The sequence below is a fragment of the Dermacentor albipictus genome, chromosome 2 (genome assembly GCF_038994185.2).
Source record: "Dermacentor albipictus isolate Rhodes 1998 colony chromosome 2, USDA_Dalb.pri_finalv2, whole genome shotgun sequence".
Taxonomy (NCBI): Eukaryota; Metazoa; Arthropoda; class Arachnida; order Ixodida; family Ixodidae; genus Dermacentor; species Dermacentor albipictus.
The window spans coordinates 60829119-60853476 of NC_091822.1; the positions used below are offsets into that span (position 1 = coordinate 60829119).

Here is a 24358-nt window from a genome sequence, read left to right on the forward strand (position 1 = left end):
TCTGTCCAAGATGCGTTCGAGCTCTACATGTTCCATTTTGCCTACTACATCGTCAACCCTTCACAGCCGGTAAGCCTTTACTATTATATGTAGTTGGATGCACCTTGTTTTGAATGCTTCCTAAGTTACTGCTCAATTGTTCCAAAAATATTGTACACCAATGAACCCGAGTTGAATCCTCAGAAGTAATTTACAAGCGCCCGTATTGTTGAACCGCATTTCTTGCATTACCATAGCCCTTGCAGGGCCCTTCTTCATTTAACAAACTAGTGCTTACAATGAAGTCCATTTGTTGTGCAAGGACTTCTTTGTAACAAGGGTTTGCTGTATGTGCTATCATTCGTACAGCAGTGCGTATTACTCCATCGGTGCTCTAGAATGTTGAAATTAGCATCATTAGAACAAGAACAGTGTAAAATTGTGGACAAGATGCAAAAATGGGACGCAATGCAGGCACTGCCAGAATTTACGTCCGTAATTTAGTTGCCATTTCTTTTTCAGCCATGCTACCAAGCAAGCTCGACCAGCATTGCGTTCTTGTGCTTTCAGATTATACTAGCTTCTTTTATGATGGCAAAATGATTCACTATTTTTTTTTTTTTTTCAGAGACAGACTGCATCAAATGTTGCAAGCACAAGTTTGTTTGCAGCCTTTTTAAAAATGACTAAGAATTTATTATCACAAAGCAATACATTGCGTGATGTTTCATTGCATTACAAAGAGCGGCAGCTCAGAACCTCAAGAATTAGTGATAGCTTTTGTAGGCGTGCTTTAAAGGCCACCTGCGACTAAATTTTGCGCTGCGTAGAAAGCTTTGTTTCAGATAGAGGAGCCTCTTTGCAAAGTGTTGTGCCTGAAACGTGACAGGCTCGCAAAAGTAGACATTTTTGGTACCGAAACTGGAAAAAGCTAGGCCAGAACATAGCGCGGCAAATTCCAATTGCGTGCGACAGCGTACTCGCAATGTAATGATTGTGGTGTCTGCACATGTGCGCGCATGCGTCGTGGGCAACCTTGCACACTCTTAATTTATCAAAGTGATGTCTCTATGGCTCGTATCTCTTGCTTATTTGCAATTCCGTGCACATCGTGGCGCGCTTGCATAAACGCAGCGCATCTATACGTTTTGGTTAGGTACATCGAAAGCAGGTGAAGTCCGCATATTCACCACGAGATTGAGCTACAGGTGGCAACACCATTGCCACGTTAATATGGTTAGGTTGTTGGCGGCACACACTCAAATGTACATGGCAGCACTTTGCTGTGAGCAATTGGGCCCGATTTTATATAATGAAACGCGCTGACTGCAGTGAACTGATTATAGATCGCCCTCCGATGCCACAGGTTTGCAAGTAATTCTCCGGAAGGTTTTTTTTTTTTTTACTTGTAAGACGCGCTAACTGCCATTCGTCGAGTATGCCACTCAGTCAGAATATTTGTTTTGCCACTTTCTTGGGGCTTTTCGTGCCTATTTCACTGTGTTCCACCAGCTCTGCTAAAATGGTTGTGCAGCATAATTAGTAAAGTAAAGCCTCGTTAATACGTAGTTGGCAGGAAACCTGGATCAGTCACGCACTATAAGTGATGTACTAATTAACTGACAGTGGCAGATGAAACGCTACAGACGTGCCGTCCAAAAAAACAATTGCTAAGCAGGCAGTAACGAAAAAAAAAAAAATGTCATGTGCAGCTGTTGCCTTGGTAGCCTTGCAGTGACGACAGCATACTCAAACACAGCAAGTCCGCAAGCCAGTTTCTCCATCAGGCCCCACTTTTTTGCGAACGCCCTCGTGATGGTCAATGCACCAGCTGTGTCGGATAGTGAAGGGCTGTCATCTGCATCGTCATCCATGATGACAATGTGGAAGCGCTATAAGCTGTGGGAGCAGGAAACATGTCATAGCTACCATGTTTTGACGTCACTATCAGTGGCAGCTGCAGTCTGGAAAAGGTCTGTGCACTGCGATTTCGCTATCTATAGTCTGCGCATGCATTTCACCGATTCCAAGCATGTATGCGCCGAAAAATGAAATACTGCGCACTAACCGTTTAGCATGAGTTAACTAAGAGACTACGGCTTAATGGTCGGCCAATACATTAGGTTAATGGCGGCGGGGTGGGCAATTCATCGCAACTATGGTTAAACTGGAATTGCTTATTAAGGGGGTATGTATTAAGGGTTTACTGTGCCAAATTCTCTGCGAATCTTGCACTGGCTATAAAAATGTCAGCATCTCTCTACAACGAAGTTATAGCAAAGTAATGTGCACTTTACTAACCATTCTTAAGCATACATCTCCGTTTTTCTTTATTTATATATTAATTTGCTGTGAAACACAGTTAGCATTCAATCAAATGAGCCAGGCCACTGTGAATGAGATCACTTTAGGAGGATTCCCAGATTGCTTCAGACAAGAATATTTTTATTGCAGTAACACTAAAAATGCATAATTTAAGCCCAAAGCTGCCCTTGGATGGTTACGTGCAAAGTAGTGGTTATTTGAGAGGCTAATATTATTAGATTGTGTTCTTTCAGCCGATAATGGCCTACAATAATGGACTACAATGCTCAACCATAAGTTGAGGGATAGCTTCCGAGTTTGGTGCGTAATAGTAGGCGCAAATTTGGAAGTGATGGTCTCTATGTGAGGATCTGAAATAAAATTTAAATTTTGTGCTACAGTGGCATTCTGTAGGCAGGGTGTTGTGGGCATGCCCCACTCTGCTGTAGCCTTTGCAGTGCAAGGCATTGAAGGAGCAGGAGCACTGCGAAGGGGATCAAACGCTATCTTTGACTGCCAATAGCTCAGCTTCAGCTGATGCCATTGAAGTAGTTCTTACTCTAAGGTATTTCTTAAATAGCCCACTTTAACGTCACATGCATTTATCGACTTCAGTAAAAAGTGTTTGGGGCCCTTTCAAAGAAATTTCACTCCAGGCAATGATCCTATTTGAGTACATGCTATTGTTTTGCAATTGCTACAGCAGTGCATGCTTCAACACTGGTACATAGTTGGAACTTTCCGAATGATCCTAGACAAGCAGATTTTCTTCATTGCAAAGCACAGCTTCTTGCAAAATGTAAGGTGTATGTTTTTTCCGGTTAGTGGTCATAGAAAAGAATTCTTGCTGATGTTAAATTTTTACATCTTTTACTCATTTCAGCACATCTTTTTTTTTGTTACTGCAATTATTTTACAGTTCGTCGTTGTAACGCAATAATGTTTACATGGTAAATATGCTATGTTTTTAATTGTAGCTCAAATTTAGTGGAGTTATCAGTGCCTCTGAGAACTGTTGTGTCTAGTGAACGAAGCAAGTTGTTAACCAGTGCTAAACATGCAGGAGGATGAATGTTTTACTCTGCAACTGATCTCAACTGCACAATAGCTTGCATAGATAGCAGCGCTTAACAGTCTACATTGCTACATGTTCTACATTGTTACTCTTAAGTGTATTGTCATTTTGTTATAGAGTTTGGACAGCATTTTCTACTTTCACTATCTATTCTTTTTCTTTTTTTAGCCTATAATTTTGGGACGTTCAGCCCTATCTGGGGCTTACCTTTCGCATTTTTCACACTAGAAGAAGATACCATTCAGTGCTGAGTGAACAGTGTGGCACAGATAAAATAACACAATAACCCACCCTCATTTTTTAGAGGTGGTGCCCACATTGCAGTGCTCAGATACAGCTCGCTCAGAGTTATAAGGACCTAGCACTGCCAAAAGTATAATTGCAGACACTGGGAAAACGTAACGACTACCATGTCAAGAACACTGCCTATTGGGTTTCAAGGTTTTGGAGGCTTGGCTCTTTTTCTTTTTACAGTAGAACCTCATTGACACATTCTTGTTTGTTGTTTTTCTAGCTCTTGAGCTCTGAACACCAGCCCTGTTTAGCTTCCATAGGTTCATACGTTAACGCTTGCTGTCTGTGACATTTCTCTTTCCGTTTGTTACATCCCACAAGCTGCTATGGCATACCACTGACATGGCATCGTGTGTCCACAGTTTCTGCGTTCATTGCCGCACATTGCTGCTGAAAATTTGCAGAACCTGCTCTGCAAGGCAGGATTTCCGTCGCCATGTTCAGATTGCTTCTGGTCACCTATCTCAATGCTCTTCCCAGGCCAAGGGAAGGTGTGAAAAGGCACACCTTCCACAAAGGGAGTTAGCCCTACGCCATGGTGTCAGATATTTAGTACTCTTAACTTGAGGACACTCGCAGGGGCATATCGAACAGATAAAGTACCAATGGCACAGGCTCGTTAGTCCTCTGATGGTAGCAATTATCTTTTGGCACGGCAATGCAGCTTCAAGACAAAAATGGTATATCTCCCATTGTGATAGCACTTGTCGCTTCGTTAGCAATCTGAATTCAAGGACAGACGAGCACTCCTATTGCCAGTGTGGGCTTGCTCTCTATGCCTCAATGCCAATGACCTATTTTCGCCGTGTGGCTCAATTATTTGGATTTCCCCACAGAGCGGTGGTTGCTATAGCAATTCGATCTAAAACCTTTTCGATCTTGAAGTTGCTTCGTCCCACCGGTACATAGTTGCTGCCATCGTATGGGCACCTGCCATCGATACATTAGCTGCTAGACCACGCTTCACAAGCAAGCCGTGCAGTGTTTGTCTCCTCCTAAACAGTATACAGTGAAACCTCGTTAAACTGTAGTTGGCTGAAGCTTGGAAAAAGTACGTACTAAATGGTAGTAGTGTTTAAACCGTAATAGCATGAGCTATTTACCATGAGCTATTTACCATTTACCTGTCGAAAACAGAACTCGGAGAGAGTGCAATGAAAGAGGAAAAAAACAGTGCAGTATTTATTCACTTCGCGCGCCAAAAGTGTTATTTTCGTTTTATGCCGCGGTGGCCTAGCACGACGAAAGCGGCCTCAAACTTACTGAAGCTGCGTGACAGCTTTTGAGCCAGCCCCCTCTTCTCAGCAAACACTCGCATGGCAGATTCCTTGTTGGCTTTACGTATTCTCCGTGCAAGCGCGCAGTAGTGCTGCAGAAGTCTCGGGGCGCCTTTTTCATTGCTGGGTGCCGGAGTTCGGAATACTTTTCGTTTGGAATAGTTATGTTATTGCACCCCTGTTCTCGTCTCGACGATTGCATTCATGAGGCTGACGTAACGCGCAGCCTCTGCTACTGTCGGACCTGAATCGTCTGTGCTGTAGCTTTCCATGTCATCCTCATCACTGTTGCTATTCGACACTTCGGCAACAACAGAGGCAACAATGGCGAAAAGTTGAACCTCGTAGCCGACATCTCTTCGCGGTCGCAGCAGCGCTGCCGAGCAACTTCTTCGCATTCCAAATGCCACACACTGTAGTCAACAGTGGATCCCTGTCGCGTGCCAGCGCTGACTTCTTCGTGTCACATTCGATAGCGCGGACGACGTCTATTTTTTCTTCTCTGCTGAGCACCCGGCGTCTTTTTTTATCTGAGCTTCGGCATGACGCGAGTCCTCGCTTGCACGACACCGTAACGCTCTCTGGCACGGTGTCGAAATGATGATGATGTTGATGTGGCTTCATGCACAAACGCACAGGGCGCTTGGAGGCCGTTGTTCCTATCTCTGAGGCTTGTTGTTCTGCCAGGCCGCCCGATGGCGACGACGCACCGCCGTGTTTGAGCGACGAAAAGTGGAAACGCTATGTTTTAACCGATGCGTACGCAATAAGCTGGTACGATTTATGTGGATACAAAACACATTATGTTAAATGGCCGCTGAGTCAGGGATCTGACTTTACTACTTTTAAAACGGAACTACTGTTTAAGCGGGTACAGTTTAACGAGGCTTTACTGTATATCTTATATCGTGCGTTACAGACACGTTTGCGGATGCCAGCCCATTACCTTTGATACTTTGTGCATGTACTTTGGTATACAAGGCAACATCAAAATTTTAGAAAGAAAGGAGGGCTGTGAGTGCTCAGAAAGAAGCTGTTAGTATCAAAGGTTAGAACTGATGCACTGGATAGAAATTACAAGCTTCATTTACTCCGAGCCACAGCTGTGATCATATAAAAAATGTTTGATGTTTAATCTAACCGCTGGGCAGTAATAATGCGTAATACTGAGTGAGTTTTCAATAGCTTGCTGGCTTTCCATTCAACTTCAAGTAATGTTTCATGCAAGAATAGCTGTTGGACTCATCAGTAGTGCTGCCATAAGCGTAATCCAGTGTTACGGTTCCCTGGATCATGCATTATTTTTCTGTGGTCCACTAAAAAAAAATCTTCCAGGTTCTGCTGTAGTTGGTAGCACTAGATACTAAACCACGTCAGTCAGGCATGCGCTGTTGCGGTGCTCGGCCGTACGGAATCCTGTGTGACATGGTGAGGTACAGCAGCACCCAAAAGAACACAATGCTTGTGTTGGTTTTGCCATCAGCTCTGTGCTTTGCCTGTCTCGATAGGGGGCTCAGCACCAGGTTCAACAACCCGTGCTCTTGGACATTGTGGGCGGGGAAGGCCAGAAGGCATCGGGGACCATCTTGGAGTCCCTGTACCTGGCCCTGCTTCAGGACTATTTGCACTACTACCTGCCCCATGACCGGGATGATGCGCCAGAGCTGCCTGGCTACCATCCGCACCACCAAATGCCTTTCTTTGCCGGGAGCACGCCACCCAGGCAAGTATAGGCCGTCTGCTTCACTATTGCTTCACTCTGTCAGTGCTTGCTGAAAAGATGCCCCTGAGACACGCTGTACGAATTGCACTCCAGTGATGTTCACAGCTGCATCTGATTACACTTTGTCACACATGCATGAAAAACAGGCACGGTGCAGGTTCCCACAACACTTAGAAAGGCCATGTAGGCTGGCTGCGTGGGCTGACTCTTTGATGTGCTCTGTAGTCTGTGATCATCATGAGCTTTTCTTGCAAGTGAGGCTAAAGGCAAACATTGAATCAATATAAGTGGTTAGTTTAACTTTCTGAAAATGTCAGAGTGTTTGTTTTGTCCACTGACCTGTGAAGATTGGACCTTCCAAGAGAGGCAAACACTGAAAGTGTAAACTTGACAAGGCTCTAGAAATTCACTTGGTATTGCAGATGAGAAATAGCGAAGTGTACAAACATAAAGCAAGTGTGCCAATAGTCCAGAATCGGGTGGTCATGACGGAAGTGCCGAAATCTTCCTCAGAGATTCACTAGAAAAAACGTGAAAGTGGATATGACTGAATTCATCAAAACTTGCCACAGTAGCCGAATATGTAAATCAATTCAAAACCACAGTTAACCAGATGGTCATGTCAGCATGTTCAGGTGTTTCTTTGCAGTGCTACACCTCAACTTCAGTGTGATAAAACAAGAAGGGTAAAGGCATTAGAAAAATGCACACTTTTCTTATGGCAGCTGGACAAGTTTACACAGTTGATTGGTTCCAAGCCTGGAAGAGAAGGCACCAAGTCTGTTATTCAGCATCTTGAAGGAGATCTGTTGAAAGATGTGGAAGCCACGTGGGTTACCATCTGCCTTAAAAGAGTTTTGAACTCGTTTCTAGCATATGCTAATGAGATGGGCTTGTTAATTAAGCTGGCTATAGACGAGGCAACCTCAAGGTGCTACCCATTGCACCAGTGTCGATTGTTCGCTTGGCGGGCAGATTCGAATGTCACAGGTAGCCTCCTTTTCCGTCGAAGTAACCATGTGCCCGTTTGCATTGGGTTGCATGCTACAGGTACCGTAAAAACCGGAATATAAGTTGAACTTTTTTTCAAAAAAACCACTGCGAAAAGTCGACCCTCGTCTTTATACCGGACATTTGCAGAAAAACTACCGAAGTCTTGCAACAATGGGCGGATGAAGTAAAGAGCTGCCTTCGCCATCAGCAGCAGCGTGGCGTGGCGGCATTGTGGCACCGCAAATTTGCGTTTACATTGTCACAAAGTTATATTGGTTAAATGCTGCTTTGTTTTGTCTCAAATTTTGTTTCAAAATGAGGGGAAGCCGAAGGCAATTCACCATTGCCTTCAAGAAAAAGGTGATTGAGTGCGCGGAAGCCCACGGCAACCTCGTGGCATAGCACGAATTAGGAGTATCCGAAAAGAGCATTCGGAACTGGCGGAGGCAGAAGCAGCAAACCAACAGAAAACAAACATCATTTCGTGGGCGGACCGCAGAAACGAGGACAAGGTTACAGAGTTCGTCTGGGAGCTGCGTGTAAGATTGCTGCCTGTGACTGCCGAATGCATCCGTTTGAAAGCGGTAGAGATCGCGCGCACCTTTGGACTGGGCAGCGAGAAGCACTCGTCATCCGACTCTAGTTCGGACGACTCTTATCAAAGGCGTTGCGCTGATCGGAGTACCGCTTGCGCACTTCGTGCTTTTCTGTGTACTGTACACCCAGCCAATTTTTAACAGTATCGTGCAGCCATCGACCCGCATATTTGTCAGCATCTTATCATCACGGCACGGAGCGGCGAAATAGCGGAAGTAAGTGCACGTCTATACATGCACGTATCTCATTCGTTTCGCCGCTCAGCGCCGTTAATAAGGTACTGACAAGCACGCGAATCGATGGTCGTGCAATACTGTTAAAAATTGGCTGGGTGCACATACGAGCAGCATTTAAATAAATACAGTCACTATTGTCCATGAGTTGCATTTGTTTCAAGGTTAGGGCATCTTTTGGTACTTTTGCGTTTGAAAAAGATTTTTTCATATTTAGAATATGTTAGCTGGGGGATCGACCTATATTCCGGTCCGACCTATAGTCCGGTTTTTACCGTAGTTGTCTTTACACGGTGGCAAGCATGACCTCCTCATCTCGTAAGCTTAGTATGCAGTTTCTTTGTGTTGTTTACTGCACCAAAACAGTCTTGGAAACTCAAAGGACTGCTTATTTCAGGAATATTTGGAGACGAGACGAGCGTCATACTGTACAGAGTCAAGTCGCACATTGTTCTGTTCATAGGCCTTCTCTTCACACATGTTGTGTGATAAATTGAGTGGCCCTTGGTTTGTACATACGGGCGTGTTCGTTCAACGCGGGCCTCTTTGGAGAATAAGTCGCTGCAGGAGCAGGTAATGAGAAGCATTGTCGTGGTATGTAGTGCACAGTGCAAAAACGCTGTGTCTGCAATGGAGTGAAACCTTGTTACTACAAACATAACATTAACGGACTATTCAGATTAACAGACTTTTCAGAAATTCCCTGCTGACTTCTTACGGTTTCAATCTAAAGATATTCCAGTACTACGAACTTCAGAATACCGAAATTTTCAGAATAACGATCGTTATTCAGTTTCGGTGTCATGTTTACAATGCCTCAATACTGAACTAATATTCTGAAATCTGGGGATTCTTAGATATCTGTGTATCCTTCACCGCAACCGAAACAGTAGGCTAGCAGACGACAAGGCGCAGAAATCGCACCGCACTGCATGGGTTCGGAAAACCTGAGACGACGCTCAATAAAAAATGTGGGAGAGAATTTTTTTTTTCTTAACTCTATTACGGAGGTGATGACGTATCGGGTTTTCCGAGCGCATGCTCCACCTAGGTATAACCCAGGCAAGTGTCTCCTGGCAATGGAGACGCGCCTCTTCCTTCTTTCTCCCTTCTTTCTGTGTATGCCTCTTTATTTCACACTTGTTTCTGAGGCTGTACTAGCTACGGGTGTGGAGAAATGTAACCTCCGTACGCGGGGGGTGCCACACGGTTGCACTTTGCACTTTCCGGAGGGTGTCGTTCACGCGTGTTTGCGCTTTGGAATAGATCAGGTGACCACCTCAAGTGAGACAGTTGCAGTGTCCACGATAAGAAATGTGAATAACAAATTAACAGCAAGAAACATTGTGCTTTAAAGGTGACATGGAGCTTCCTTTTTGTCAGTAGTTTTCTCAGCGTCTGCTTTGTGCGTGTCACTCTTATTATGTGGCGCATCGGTGATGCTTGGTAGCGGAATCTGTTGAGAATAGTAACGGTGTAGGCCAAGAGCGAACAGCGACGTTTTTGCGGATAGCTCAACTGGTGACGACTTATGAACTTATGGGCAGAATGGTTAATTTTGGGTCTTTCAATATAACAACCTTTCTGAATAATGAATGCTTTTCAGTGGTCCCGTGTGATTCTTTATATTGAGATTTGACTGTAGCATGTTATGGCAGCGATGAAAAGGTTAAATCCCATGGGTGCTTTACAGAAATTCTGCCCATTAACTTTGAGCCTGAAAGGCGGCTGCGGGATAGAGCGACATCTGTAGTTGTTGCACAATTGGTAATGGCACACTGTTTAATATTTAGTTTAATATTTACAAGGTTTTGTGAGTCTTCGCACTAATAATAATTGCTCGTAGCCGTCGCCTACTAAGAGATGCTAATCGTTTTTGACCAAAGCAAGTTTGAGAGGACGAGCTGTTTAACGTTTCCTTTTTTTTTTTTACATGCAATGACGTTATAATTGCGCAACAGAAATTTCTCTCGCGCAGTTCTATAGTGATTGGGCCTGTCAGAAAATGTTACTGCTGTGTACAAAGCCATTGAAATCAGTTGCACAGAAGATTGCACTCATGTTTGAGACAGGCTGGCACAAAAAAATTATTGTTTGCATGCAGATGCACCTGCCAAAAATATGAATACCATGTGCCACCCCAGGAATTTTGTTAGCATACTTCACATCGGTAAGGAATAAACAAACTGTACTCGCTTCTGTTTCACACCTTTCTAACCACCGTGGCTTCTTTGACGTTGAATTGGCATATACTTCAAGCTCGACATTCCAGCTTTTGTTGCTGATGTGCAAGACATACTCGCCATCTTTAATTGCATTTTATGCGTACACTTTATCTGATACCCTAGAATGGCAGGCACAACAATGCTCACCTTTCTTGGCGTTCCCTTGGCAAAAAAAAGTTATTCTGCGTTGGACAGTTTCTGAAAAATGGCATTGTAGTTTACGCATTGCGATTTCTCAACCAGTCCATGCGCTTCTGTTCTGTTAGTGCCATGAGTAACGAGAAAAAGGGAGCGTGCATAGCGCAAGCGCTACTAGCGACGAGGCAGCATGTGCAGTCAGTCTCACTGTGAGCAACAAGAGGAGCAGGCACGATGCAGTAGAGACAACATACAGTGGTGACGACGCGACCTCATAAAAAAAAAATAAAAAAAAATAACAGTGGGGGCATCTTTCAACAGCTGCAGCAGCGCTGCCTGGCCAAGCTTGTGAGATGCGTGACTCATCCCCATTATTCCCTTTCTTCCCATAGGCCTCTGGCCATCTTGTGCGACGGTTGCCTCCACCGTGGCACCACGGTCACTCTTTCGCAAAATGTCCAGTTTTGGCATTGTGTGTAGCGGTAACCAGTCGTTCTTTTCAGTTGTGCACAAATGTATGCTGACACTTCGATTACTCCCTTTGGCCTGCACCAAGGAGTCGGCCAAATGGCCCTTCACTCTAGGAAAGATTCGTACTCTTTGGGGTTTAGCTTGCTTTTGAACAGTTATCTTCATCCATATTGCGTGTCCGGTACATTCATGTCACGAATGGCATGCACATACCAGTGTGACACAGCTCCCCTGACAGGAAAGTTGGGAGCGCAAAGTGTTAAAGAAAAGAAATGCATGCAAAACAGATGACGATTTTTTGGAGACGAGATAAGGCCCAAAGGGTGCAATGGACACCTCTTCATGCTTTTTCCTCACTTCCTGTTTTGTGAATGATGTACAAAGGTCTCTAAGCTCTCTCATCCACACCCTAGTGTGCTGTACCGGGACCACCGGGACACCATGCTCTGGCACGGAACGTCTCCTGGCGGACTCTGCCCCAACAGCACCGGTGGTGTCCCACACCGCCACCCCAACAACGAGCCGTGCCTCATCCGCAAGGACATCCTGGCAAACATTTACTCGGGGTCTGGCAGCGGTAATGGCTGTTTCCCGTCCACTCCTCCGCGTTACTATGGCTCGACGATGACGTCGACGCCTGCCGCTGGGTTTGCAACGTCTGTAATGTCACCAGTGGCAGCAGTGGGTTGCGGCAACCCTCACGCACGCATCTCTGAGACTTTCTTGGAGGTCCTGCTCGAGTTCTGGCTGGGCCGGCAGCAGGTGGCTACGGCCATGTTCGGCAGGCCTCCAGCGGGTGCGACGATGCTGTACGGGAGTCCAGGTGCCACGCCCACTTCCACGTCATTTCATCACACATTCAGAGTGACTGAGGTGAGTCTGCTGCAGGACTCACCATGTTCTACGGAACCTCTGCGATGCATGTCAATCTCTTAATGGCACCATACACTCACAGGTGCAACTTCAACTTACAGCTGCGGCACATTCTTTGTTCGTGGTGAAGCACACGGTGCACACTATGAAGGCTCTGCTGATTTTTAAAAATACAGTCAACGACCTATTTTCCAGACGCATGACTTTTCGGACATGCCCGATAATTCAGACATCTTTCCGGCACCACCACCATACCCCATAGAGTCAGTAAGAACGTCTGAAATTTAGGATGCAGAAATCCTTCACCGCCGGAATTTTTTGGCCATGACTGCAGGGCCGAAACGGCAATAATCGAAGCCATAACTGCCACCATTTTGATTCTCATTGCCTTGGAGCAGGCGTTCTTGCACGCAGATCCGCTGGCAGCCGTTAGCTACCACTACGGCAACGCTACGCCTACCTACTTCGAAATTTGCTACCAAGCCTCATAGCTGTTCAGCGCTCTGTTTTTTATTAAAACAATTCGCCGCTGCTAACATGGTGCTAATTCCGCCTTTGTAATCCTTGCCAATGGCTTCGAAGCTCGGAAAGCACAACGCATTGCATTATGCCAGTTCTTGAAAGTCAGCTTCGCCTCAATGAGATACCTTCAATGATCAGGCGGCACAGCGATCGGCTCAGCTATCAGCACCACCGTGTCAGTTTCGCAAAATACTGAGGCGGCCACTGCTACAGAGGCATGCTTTTGTAGCGCTCTTTTGAAATGTGTTGGTCCTTCTAAATTGTAGTTTTAAGGCAATTGAAGACATTGAGGTCCAGTTTGGACCACCGACGCTTTAGAAAAGCATCATATTTACTACTACAACCATGCATATTGTGCCAAAAAAGTAAGCAGCGAAGTACTGATCTTGGCGCAGAAAGAAGCTGCACATTGGCACGCACAACAAAAAGCACAGTGCATACAAAGCTGCAGCACGGAGTGCTTATGAAGCTAGATTTGACATGTAACAAACACTGCGCGTTTGTATTGGAGCGAGACGAGCTAAACGACTATCTGAACTCATTTACAACAGCGGGAATCAGTTCACGCATTTTTATGCAGTTGTCACTTTATTGTGCATTCTTATGGATGCCTCTGCTGGTTCTTTTTTTTTTTCTTTTTGCATTTATGTCTTAGTTCATTTAACAGAAATTTGCAAGAGCGACACATACCACAACGATCCACTTCAGCCGCTGGGTTGCTTCCCGTGGTAGCGGTACATTTTGATGCCGACATCCCCTTCGCGGTTGTGACAATCTTTAGCACAGCAGTATCTGCGCTTGTTCTTTTTGTTGCAATTTCTCACGGAGGAGCTGCCGAGAGGCCACGGTGAAACCATCGAAAAATTTAGAAAGGAGGCTTTCAGGCGGGCTCGAGCACACCACGGACAATGGTGAAATGGCAGTGAGGGCCTACTCGCGGTTGCTCACCGCCACTGCTAGGTGGCACGACATGTACAGGTGAACTTTATTTCAGGGAGCCTACACAGCAGTGTTACGCGGTGAAGGGTACACAAAGTATTGCGGTGAAACATATTAAGTGTGCAAAGGGGCAATTGTCACGGGACACAGTATTTCTTAATTATACAGTACACGCATGCACCTGCTGTCTCCAGTCACAGTACGAGCACCGATTTGCCTATTGAGTCTACTGGCACGCCTTCAGAGCTATTTTGGACATGCCTATGGCGATTTGAACCCTTCAGGGCAGTAAAAAACATGCATTCATATTTTTGGACTGCCCGATTGTTCTGACGTTTTCACGGCCCTTAGAGAGCCTGCAAAATTGGATGTTGACTGTAGCCTTATTTGCCTCTTTCGCTAATTTCGGTGGTTGGCGGCGTGGGATCTCAAGCATGCTCTTGAGACAAAGAAATGACAACACAATAGTAGAAGCCAAAGGGGCATTTATTACATTTCCTATACAATAAGGCAGCTAGCCTGATAATAGCTAATTGAACATGCTGGCCAACCAAGGAAGGTCCACTCACTACGACAGGATATTGAATGAATCTGTTCCTCCTATGCTGGACACTAAGACCTAAGTTGTTTGTGAATGCAGTCACATGAATGAAGACATGTTTGAATGATAATGGATATCCATCCTGGTGTTCACTCCGATGCCTTTTGCGGGACGGTCCTGTAAAATTTGCCAGCGGGTGCATGGACTGTGGCCATCCACACGCTACGACGACTCCAAGACAACTTTGAGTTAACTCTTCTGTTATGCCTTAAAATGTGCTCATGTTCAGTAATTTTATGTTTGAACATTTTATTTCGTGACATAGTACAGTCAAACCCGGCTATATCGAACCGCCAAAAAACGCCTATCAGTTCGATATAGAGCATAATTCGATATAAGCCTGCTAAATAATTGGATGTCATAAAAGCACATATCATTTATAAAATCACTTTATTGATGAAACTAGCTTAGTTTCGCATGAAATAGTCCTGCATTTTCTTCTGCTTGGGCAATTTCGCTGCGTGCGACGCACGCACTTTTCCACTGTGTTTAAGGAGTCGGAGCAGCTGAGGCCGCAACATTCCACATTCGCGCAGAAGCACCGGACTAGTGCGAGCACACCAATCACTTCGGAGGATGTGGGCCAAAGACGGTTGTTGCTTTTCTCATTGTGCACACTTTCACTTGTGCTCGTCATGATGTCGGCAATGTAGTCTGTTTCTGGGCTCTCCCGTGGTCGCGGCACCATCATTTGCGCTCACAAACTCGTCCACCGTTGATTCGTCAACAGCTTCCTGAAATTCTGACAGCTCGCTCCAAACTTTGGCAACACCGGCAACAGCTTCGTCGCATTAATCAGAATTTACAGTCATCACCGAGCACACGGAAGTCAGTACGGCTGAAGCTATTTCGGATGAACCACTCGTACACGGCCGTGCGACGCGTCGGGCGCCACGGGCACTGCGTGCACCGGGTCGCGAGTTAGATTGCTTTAGCCCTAATTTCCCCCTTCAAGATCGTGCTGAGAGTGCATCTCAGAGTCTTGTGTGTTGCGGGGACATCCGACTTCTCACTGCGTTCCACCCGATTTATGATTTCGAGCTTCACGACGAAAGGTGACTTCTGCCGCTTCATCACGGCAACACTGCGGGAGAAGGCGCACAAGGCGCACACAATGAACCACAAAAGCAGCGAGACAACTCGCACTTTCGCCATCTTGCACGACGAGGGCATAAGAGTCTCTGATTGGCTGTCTGAACAAGCGCTGCGGGCGGGCCAGGATCATTTTTTGCAGGGGGGTGTCGGCGGCTCTGAGGTAGCACGGTCATGTAGGGAGAGCGGTTGGATGGAGCCGTGCCGCCGGGTTTTCTCGTCATCGTGAGGGAAAGCCAACTTCCGGGGGCACTTACCACCACTTGACATTCGATATATCGCGAGTCGCTACTAGTTTTGTTCGATTTAAGCGTAATTTTTGCTATATATACTTATTGTAACTATACCGTGTCCAGAAATTGTTCGATATATGGAATAATTCAGTGTAAACGGGTTCGATATAGTCGGGTTCGACTGTTGTCGCAATGTATAGTCCTGTACACAAAATTATAGCCTGATCACTGCTGTTTTGAATGAATGTACATCAGTAATAATTGAGACAATTTTTGAGAATTATTATGTGAAACTTCGAAGAAGCGCCTCAAGCAAAACGAATGAAAGTAATAATATGCTATTTTTCGTATAAGTATCAAAACATTGTCGATGATAATGCTGCACTACAAGCAGGTGACACTACAGCTGTGATAGCGGCATAGATGCGGAAGCTTCACAGGCTTTGCTTTGCATTGCTGATGTGAATACATCGTCGACAGTGCATAAAATTGTATGTTTGGCCACAGGCTGTCGAATTCAAGAAAGTAACACTTTCTTTTTGTCATTGAAATCATTCTTTTTTCATCTCCAATTAACCTGAAAATTTTCACAGACTGTTTTGTGGAAGAAAAATCAGTCAGTGGCTGTGCATATGCATAAATGGTGAATTTTCGACATAATGAAATTTCAGTATAACAAAGTAAAGTGGCTATATTTCCAAGTTTGTTATGTTGAGGTTTAACTGTACAGTCAAACCTCGATATATCGAACACGGATATATCGAATTATTGCGTATATCGAACACTTTCTATATCACATGAAAAATCGCATGCATTTTTAATTCTTCATTTCGAACGGGGCCGGATGTAAAATGGATATATATCGAACTCCGCCGCCCCAGACCAAGTGCGCTCAGTTGACAGGAGGCGAGCTTTCCCGCAACACTCTCGAAGATAGCGGCGGCGCGATGGGCGTTCCAGACTGCTGCGTACGACAGCTGCCACATCGGTTGCGCCGAGGGCGCCATTCAAACGTAGCGGCGTACACACATGGCGGCTTGGAGCCAGCACGGCCGCCTCGATCACGCGCGCACCTATGCGCGCACGGCGGGGCGGCCGTGGAGCCAGTTGGAGCGCTTTGTCGGTGCTGAGCCACACAGCATGTGCATTGAGGACTTCGTTGGCGGTGACGACAGCACCGGAACAGTGGCGGAGTTGACAGACGTGGAGATCGCGGCAGAAGCGACTGCTGAGCGGCCAAACGAAGACGCTGCCGACGCTGATCCAGCAAGCGCTGATGTTGCCCCGCTGCCGACTGCAACTGAGGCTGTAGCTGCTTTGGCGGTTGTACGCCGCTACTGCGGTGCAATAGAAGGCTCTGGACTGTTTCTTGTGGACCGTTTGGCCTATGTTGACGCCGTGGTCAAGCACGCGGTTGCCAATATGAAGCAGGCTACGCTGCTTCAGTACTTTCAGCGAACTAAATAAATACTTTGTTTGAAGCTTCATGTGAGTATCTGTTGCGCCGCGATTGGTTCATTGATTGATTTGTGCTAGTTTTTGACGCGTTTTCTACGTGATTTTATATATCGAATTCTGGCTATATCGAACAATTTTGCGATCACCGCGCTGTTCGATATATCGAGGTTCGACTGTACTATGTTTTTGTCATGAGCGCTAGCAGCACACTGGCTGCTCGTCGGAGAAACATGCCACTTTGCTCATTCAGTGGTGAATAGGTTCAAATCTGTGATGCCATCTATGTAATATATGCATAATATTTTGCAGCATAACACTATGGGAACTTAAGCACTCCGCACAGGCATACAATAACCAAGTGACAGCAAGAAGTGACGCAGTGGGCAGACTTTGTTTCATCGCACTGTGGGGCAGCTACATGTGCAGTCACACTCGACATTGCAAAACTAAGTAGCAACAAAGTTTCATTGTTGTCTGAATACAGTAAACACAGTTTTATGCCTGTAGAAAGTGGCAAACGTGTCGCAGGGCCACAATTTTAATGATAGTAGATGTAGCTTTTAAAATGCCATTGTTGCCGGTGAAAAAGTGTTTCATGTCTCCAGCATTAAATGCTGTGGTACCATCTAAGAAGTGGGAATTGAAATGCTTTTGTGGCTCTTGGTGATGTCCTAGGCCTAACAGCATCAAAACAAGTGGGTGATCTCAGTAATGACAAAACGTCACCAATACTTTGTCCCCTGTGTGAGATGAGGCTAAGCACGTGCTAATGTTATCATTTATTTATTGCTGTCATAGTGGAGAGCTAGTAGCAAGAGTGAATTCAGATTGAAGTGGGTTGCCCGAGTTGTCGTGTTGTTAGGCAATCATGGTAACCGACATGTGAAGCCGTCACCTGGATTTCTGAGAAACAAGTAAATATTTTTTGCTGGCTGAAAAGTATCGACCTGGCAAGTGATGTTGGTAGATCAACCTCCGCGATAGCCCAGCTGTTGCGGTCACTTGTCGCCATTGCTTGAAAATCGTGTGCATGTGTTTAAGCTTCCTCTTCGTGTGACATTATAAAGTGCAGCCGGGATATATCCAGCTCGAAGCGGACCATGAAGTAGTTCAATAAATCAATAAGTCTAAGTATAAAATATGCCTGTGTGAAGCTTAATGAAAACTCCGCACATATCGCGCAGTCTCTGGAGAAAGTGAAAAGTGGGAATTTATCAATCCCATGCGCGGAGCCACTCAGTGAAAAGATCCGAGTGCCATCCATTTCCTGTGGGGCGTGTGTTTTGTATTGGGAGGCCTTTTGCATTGTTGAAGCAGCGTGGCAATTGTCTTTTCACGCACCTGGCTCATTTTTCCTCTGTGGCATGTGCAGTGAAATGCCTTTGTAACGAAGTGCTTGGGGCCTCTGTAATCATCCTTTATACAAGTCACACTGCGGTAAAGGTAGCATAGCGTACAGCTCAATTGAAAACTGAGACGTAATTATTCTTTTGTTACACAGGTCATTTCGTTGTAGAGGCAGGCATTCATTGTACAGGCACTCATCTCTACTGCCTTTCATATTTAATGCCCGGCACCATCCGCGGTGCTTTTTCGCCAACATGAATATTTATTGTGACGTGAGAAGCAATCGCACTTTCTTAGGGGAAGTGCTTTTTCAGGGCCAGGAATTTGCATTCTTTTTCTTTTTGGTGTGCACACCCAGTAGCCAGATTTAATTGTTACAACCGTTACATGGCATGGGAGCATTGTAATAAGTGGTTTATTCCATAGAATGCATACAAAAGTTGTAGGTGCATTGAGTGCTCATTGTTATGTCCGATGTATTGTCAAAACCATTATTGTTAAAACCATTATCGTTATAAGGAAATTCGACTGTATAAAATGTAGCGGTGAATGGGAGTTTGATATACGAGTTTAGAGTGCTATATTTTTGCATGAGATTTCCAAGAGGATGTCACATCTGTTTGATACAGACAATAATCCAATATTCAGGGGTTCAATACATCTGGGTTTTACTTTATTACATGACGCATACTGGTACAGTATAATCTCGATGATACGAATCTCACGGGGTCACGAAAAATATTCGTATTAGCCGAAATTCGTATCATCGGAACAATTAAAACTAGCTAAATTAAAGAGTCGGAGGTGAACTCACTCAGGCACGCGTACGTAAAAAGCATTTATTTCTTGAAAATAAGTCTCTAATGTCCTTCTGCTTCTTTTTCTTTGTTAGGTCACTTAGCAGACCTAGTACAAATCCATAAAAACGCGTGCACGTGTCGTCGCTGATTTCAACCGCGCCAATAACACGCCTCAGAACTTAGAGCGCGTGCAGCGTTTCAGCCGCCGGTGGTGGTCCTTCGCCATCGCCCTTGTCTAACAAAGAACACGGCCCAAAGCACAGCAGCTACTCCGTCCGATGGTGCACGGAAAAGGAGAAAAAGCACAAAAGCAACAAAAGCGCCACCGCTTCAAACTCTTCGCGCCCAGTCGCGGCCTCCGCGCTGTCCGGCGCCGTGTCCGCGCCTCTGCACCAAAAGAGAATGGGAGAAATCGAGTGACTGCGCACTGTTCTCTTTTGCGGCCGTCAGTGGGGCTCATGCTCGCGGTCGCGTCCGTCCGTGCGCTGGAAACGTGCCAACTGTGGCCTCTCCTCCGTGCAGCGGCGCAACCTCCTCCCTCCCTTAGCAACCGGCGCGCCGGTGGGGGGGCGCAGCTGCGCATAGCAACCATGACGTCGCACAGTAGCGTTAGAACGAGCGCGCGTCGGCAGTGGCAGCTGCACTGCCGCTCCTTCGCCAGACGTCTCGTTGCAGTCAAGTGGGTGTGAGCGGGCCAGTGATTGCGCGCCAAGCGGTTCGGGGAAGCGGTAGCGGACGCCGGATTCCCCCAACACCAAACGCCAGAATAGCAAGGTGCGAATGCGCATGAGACGACTGAACATGTCACCAGATGCGAAAGTAAGGGAGGCAGAACGGAAACGCCAACAGCGACTGATTAGATCTCCGGGTATCAAAAGGAGAGACGCAGAACGAAAGCGGCAGCAGCGACAGGCGATACCGCCGAACACCAAAGCCCGGGAAGCGGAGCGCAGACGGCAGCAGCATCTGGCTTTCGCCAAGCACACTTTAGAATTTCCAAAGTGTCTTCGGTAATTTCCGTATCAACCGACGTGGGTCGAAAATTGATTCGTAACAACCGTTCTCTAGCACGTTGCAAAGTAATGGGGCTCGGCCGGAACCACAGAAAAATTCGTATCATCCAGAAAGTCGTATTAGCCGTGATCGTATCATCGAGATTCTACTGTATGTTTGTTTCATATTTAATGCACTATTTTTACTCGGGAATGTGAGCAGTGAGATAAGCCTAGTATTGACTGCCACGCATGAAGCGTAATATAAAGCGTGTGTTTTTGCTGTACCATCCCTGTAACAGGATTCCTGCGTGCCCAGCCAGTTCCACATGCTAATAGCGCGAGTGATGGTGAAGCACCTGCACCAGTTCCGGTACAGTGTCTGGCGGAACAATAGCAGCAGCACTGTTTACCCGTGCAACATCCAGACCCCCATGGATGACATCAAATTGTGAGTACTTTGTTTCAGTTCATTATCCACGTATACAGTTGAACCCGACTATATCGAACCCATTTACATTCAATTATGACACCCTCCTGTAGAAAATGATCCTGGCCCACCTGCAGCGCTTGCTCAGACAGCCAATCAGAGGCTCTTGTGCCCTCGTCGTGCAACATGGCACAAGTGCAAGTTGTTTCGCTGCTGTTCTGGTTCACTGTGTTTGCACCTTGTGGGCCTTCTCCCGCAGTGTTGCCGAGATGAAGTGGCAGAATTTCCCTTTGGCCAAGAAGCTCGAAATCATAAATTGAGTTTAATGTGGTGAGAAGTTGGATGTTGCCGCATTGTGCAAGATTCTGAGGAGCACTCTCAGCACGATCTTGAAGAATAAGGAAGAGATTAGGGCGAAAGTGGACAAAATCTTGACCCAGTGCCCGTGGCACCGGACGCATACGCACGGCCGTGTATAAGACGTCGAGGCAGCCATGCACCGTATTTACTCGCATAATGATCGCACTCGCGTAATGATCGCACCCCTGAATTTTGTCGTCAAAATTAGATTTTTTTTAATTTCCCGTGTAATGATCGCACCCTGAACTTGCCGCAGCGATATGTCGTGTGCCAAGTGTAGCTAATAATGATCACGCTTACTATCTGTCGAATGCTACGCGAACCAAACATGCTTAAGTAGATGCCTCATTTCATTACTTTCATCACTTTCCGCACTTCCATGGCAAAAAGAGGTACAACCAAACTTGCCTTTATTATGGGTAGGCTTTATAATGGTTGTAGTCAACAAAAACAAAAAAGGCGCCTTTTGATTCTTTTCATCTGCACTCGTGAGCACGCAACAAATCGCGCGCGGCAATGATAGTAGCCACGTTTACACTGATACGTTAAAAGTGTACCCTATTCATACACCGGCGCTTGTAACACAGCTAAGATATTCGCCGACCCCTAGCGGAAACGTGCCGTGTTAGGATAGTAGTGAAAACAGATGCGGCAGTTTCCGCAGCACGCCGGCCATGGGTTTCTGTCACTGGCAGCTAAGCGCGCCCATCTGTTTCTGTCCCCTCAAAGTGGACATGGCTACGTTATTGCCGCAAACTTGCCGATATTAACAATGTTATTCATTACTGACACGGAAGAAACTGTTTCAATGCACGTAATGTACTCACGGCAAGAAAAAAAAAGATCGCGCTCGGCACGTTCAGCTTGCTCCGCCGGCCGCCATTTTTGTTTTGGTGTCCCGCACCCGCATCCCGCAGCAAACGCGGGACAAAAAAAAATTTTTTTCTTTCGCGGGAAATTTAACCCGCGTAATGATCGCACCCCTGAATTTGCGTCAATTTTTTCTGACAAAAAAATTCGATCATTATGCGAGTAAATACGGTACAAGAAGTTCATCCAAAATTGCTTCACACGTGCCAGCTTCCGCATGCCATGTGATGACTGAAAATTCTGATGAGTGCAACAATGCCATTGCCAGTGTTGCCGAAGTTGGGAGCGAGCTGTTAGAATCTGGAAGCCATTGACGAATCAACGGTCAACGAGTTTGTGAGTGCGGATGATGATGTCACGACCGTGGGAGTGCCTGAATACGAAGACTGTGTTGCCGACATTGTACCGAGCACAAGTGAAAGTGGGTATAATGAGGAAAGCAACAACGATCCTTTGCCCACATCCTTCGAGGTTATTGGTACGCTCGCACTAGTCTGATGCTTCTGCGTGAATGTGGAAGGTTGCGGCCTTAGCTGCTCCGACTCCTTAGACAATGTGGAGAAGTGTGTGTGTCGCAGGCAGTGAAATTGTCCAAGCAAAAGAAAATACAGGACTATTTTGTGCGAAACTGAGCTAGTTCCATCAATAAGTTCAGTAAAGCAATGAACAGGGCTAGTTGGTGAATGTTCATGATTACTGTATTTACACAGTTGTAAGTCGACCTATATTTTAAATTGTGAAAACCTGAAGAAGGGGGTGGGGGGGTGTCGACTTACAGTTGAAACCAAAACATGGCACCGCAATAAGCGAAACCAATGGGATATCAGGGGAGCTACAACGTAGTTAAACCAATGGGATATCAGGGGAGCTACAGCGTAGTTGCAATTTTACGTTAGCTTTACGGCCCTACCTGTAGCTTTCCGCTATTCTGCTGTTCCGCACGTTTGTTCGCTTTTCGGAAAAGTTTTTCAACATTTTTTAGAGTTTTACAGCACACAGAGCACTCATGGGGGGGGGGGGGGAGCGTGTCGATAGTCCATGGAAGAGCAGACCCCGCTCATGTTTCTTTTTCTTTGTAGCTCTTTAGTTCTATGCATTCGTCTCGAATGCCGGCCACGTGCTACTTCCGTGCTTCCTCAGTCGTCATGTGTGCTCCGAGTCCACGAAACATTCGGCGCTTCTTCACAGCAGTGTTCAAGAGGGCTGCCATCCTTCAGACCGAAGAAACAAATAACTGTGCAGCGGCCCACAAGTTTGATGTTTCTTAATGGGTGGTTGTAGAGTGGCGACTGCAGCGAAGCAAAATTTTCACCTGTGACGGCAAGTGAAAAGATTTCCGCGGTCCGAAGTCTGGACGCTTTCCAGAGCTGGAGGCCAAGCTTGCAGCATACGTTGCTGAAATGCGTGATCGGTCCCTGCCAGTGACGTGCGACACGGTCATGAGGCAAGCCTAGATATTCATCTTTAAGGACCTGCTCCGCCGTGAGTACGAGTGGCTGGTGGCAGAAGACTACGAACTTATGCCAACCGGACATGTCAAAAGAGCTGCCCTGACTGCTGTGTGTGTGGTTGTGTGCTTTTGGCGTGGACTTATGTATGTATGCATGCAAACGCACTTATGGATGTAAATGCGGAATTTTGCTGGACGACGACGTGCTATGGGACCGTAGCAGCAGTGACTAGTGAGGACGATGGCACAAGTGAGGACGAGTAGTCCAGTGACCATGCCAGCTACTAATAAATTTTCGTTATGGATTGCACCCGTGGGTATGCTCTTTTTTATTTTTTCCCTTGTCACACGTGATATGGGAGGTGAGGGGGTCAACTTACAGTCATGTAAATATGGTATATTTCGCTTAGTGTTACACTGACGAACGTGAAAGACAGGACGCGAATGTACGTAGTGCATTCTACCAACTGTGTAATACTGTTAAAGAACGCGCTTATATACAAGGAGATATGGCGCGAGGGGGGGGGGGGATATAAAAAGATGTGACAAGGTGCCGACATGTGATCATACTTTGGGCCAGAAATACATTGTTCACTTGCACCCAAAACACGCAATTGAACCTCCGGTAACAGCAGTACAGTTTCTGGCCATGGTTCGCTCAGTCGGGGTAAAGACCCCTGAGCCAGAAAAAGTGACTTGCATCAAAGAAGTTTTGACGGGAGTGTCGAAAAAGAGCTTAGTAGAAAAACCCAAGCCTGCAGGAACAAGCAGAGTGACTAGGTACCTCAAGAAAGAAAACTTAAAACTGCACCTCTCAGGCAACACCGGCGTGTTTGTCATGGTGAATGCTCCTGAATACGAAAAATACGCACAAGAAGCGATCCGCAACAATTTCGCAAAAAGCTACCTACAAAGCAATTGCAAAACTGAAAAGTGAAACCGGCAAAACATGTGAAAGCATGTGCTTAACAAGATTGGCAAAGCGTGTGAAAGAGAGCAAAGAACTCACTCTGAAGCCATTTTTCACAGTAAAAACCCACAAATATGGAATTCCTTTTAGCACGATCGTTGAAGACCGTGGA

At 46.1% G+C, this 24358-nt stretch overlaps 1 protein-coding gene across 3 annotated transcripts in view; it reads left to right on the forward strand.

The window, feature by feature from the left end:
• Nucleotides 1-24358, forward strand: part of LOC135909001 (sphingomyelin phosphodiesterase 4) — a 178151-nt gene that overhangs the window by 61906 nt on the left and 91887 nt on the right. For all 3 annotated transcript variants that reach the window (XM_065440865.2, XM_065440868.1, XM_065440866.2), the window contains exons 5-8: nt 11-69; nt 6438-6652; nt 11723-12182; nt 20469-20617. In XM_065440865.2, the coding sequence (XP_065296937.1) occupies nt 11-69; nt 6438-6652; nt 11723-12182; nt 20469-20617 (883 nt within the window). The remainder of the gene's footprint in view (nt 1-10; nt 70-6437; nt 6653-11722; nt 12183-20468; nt 20618-24358) is intronic.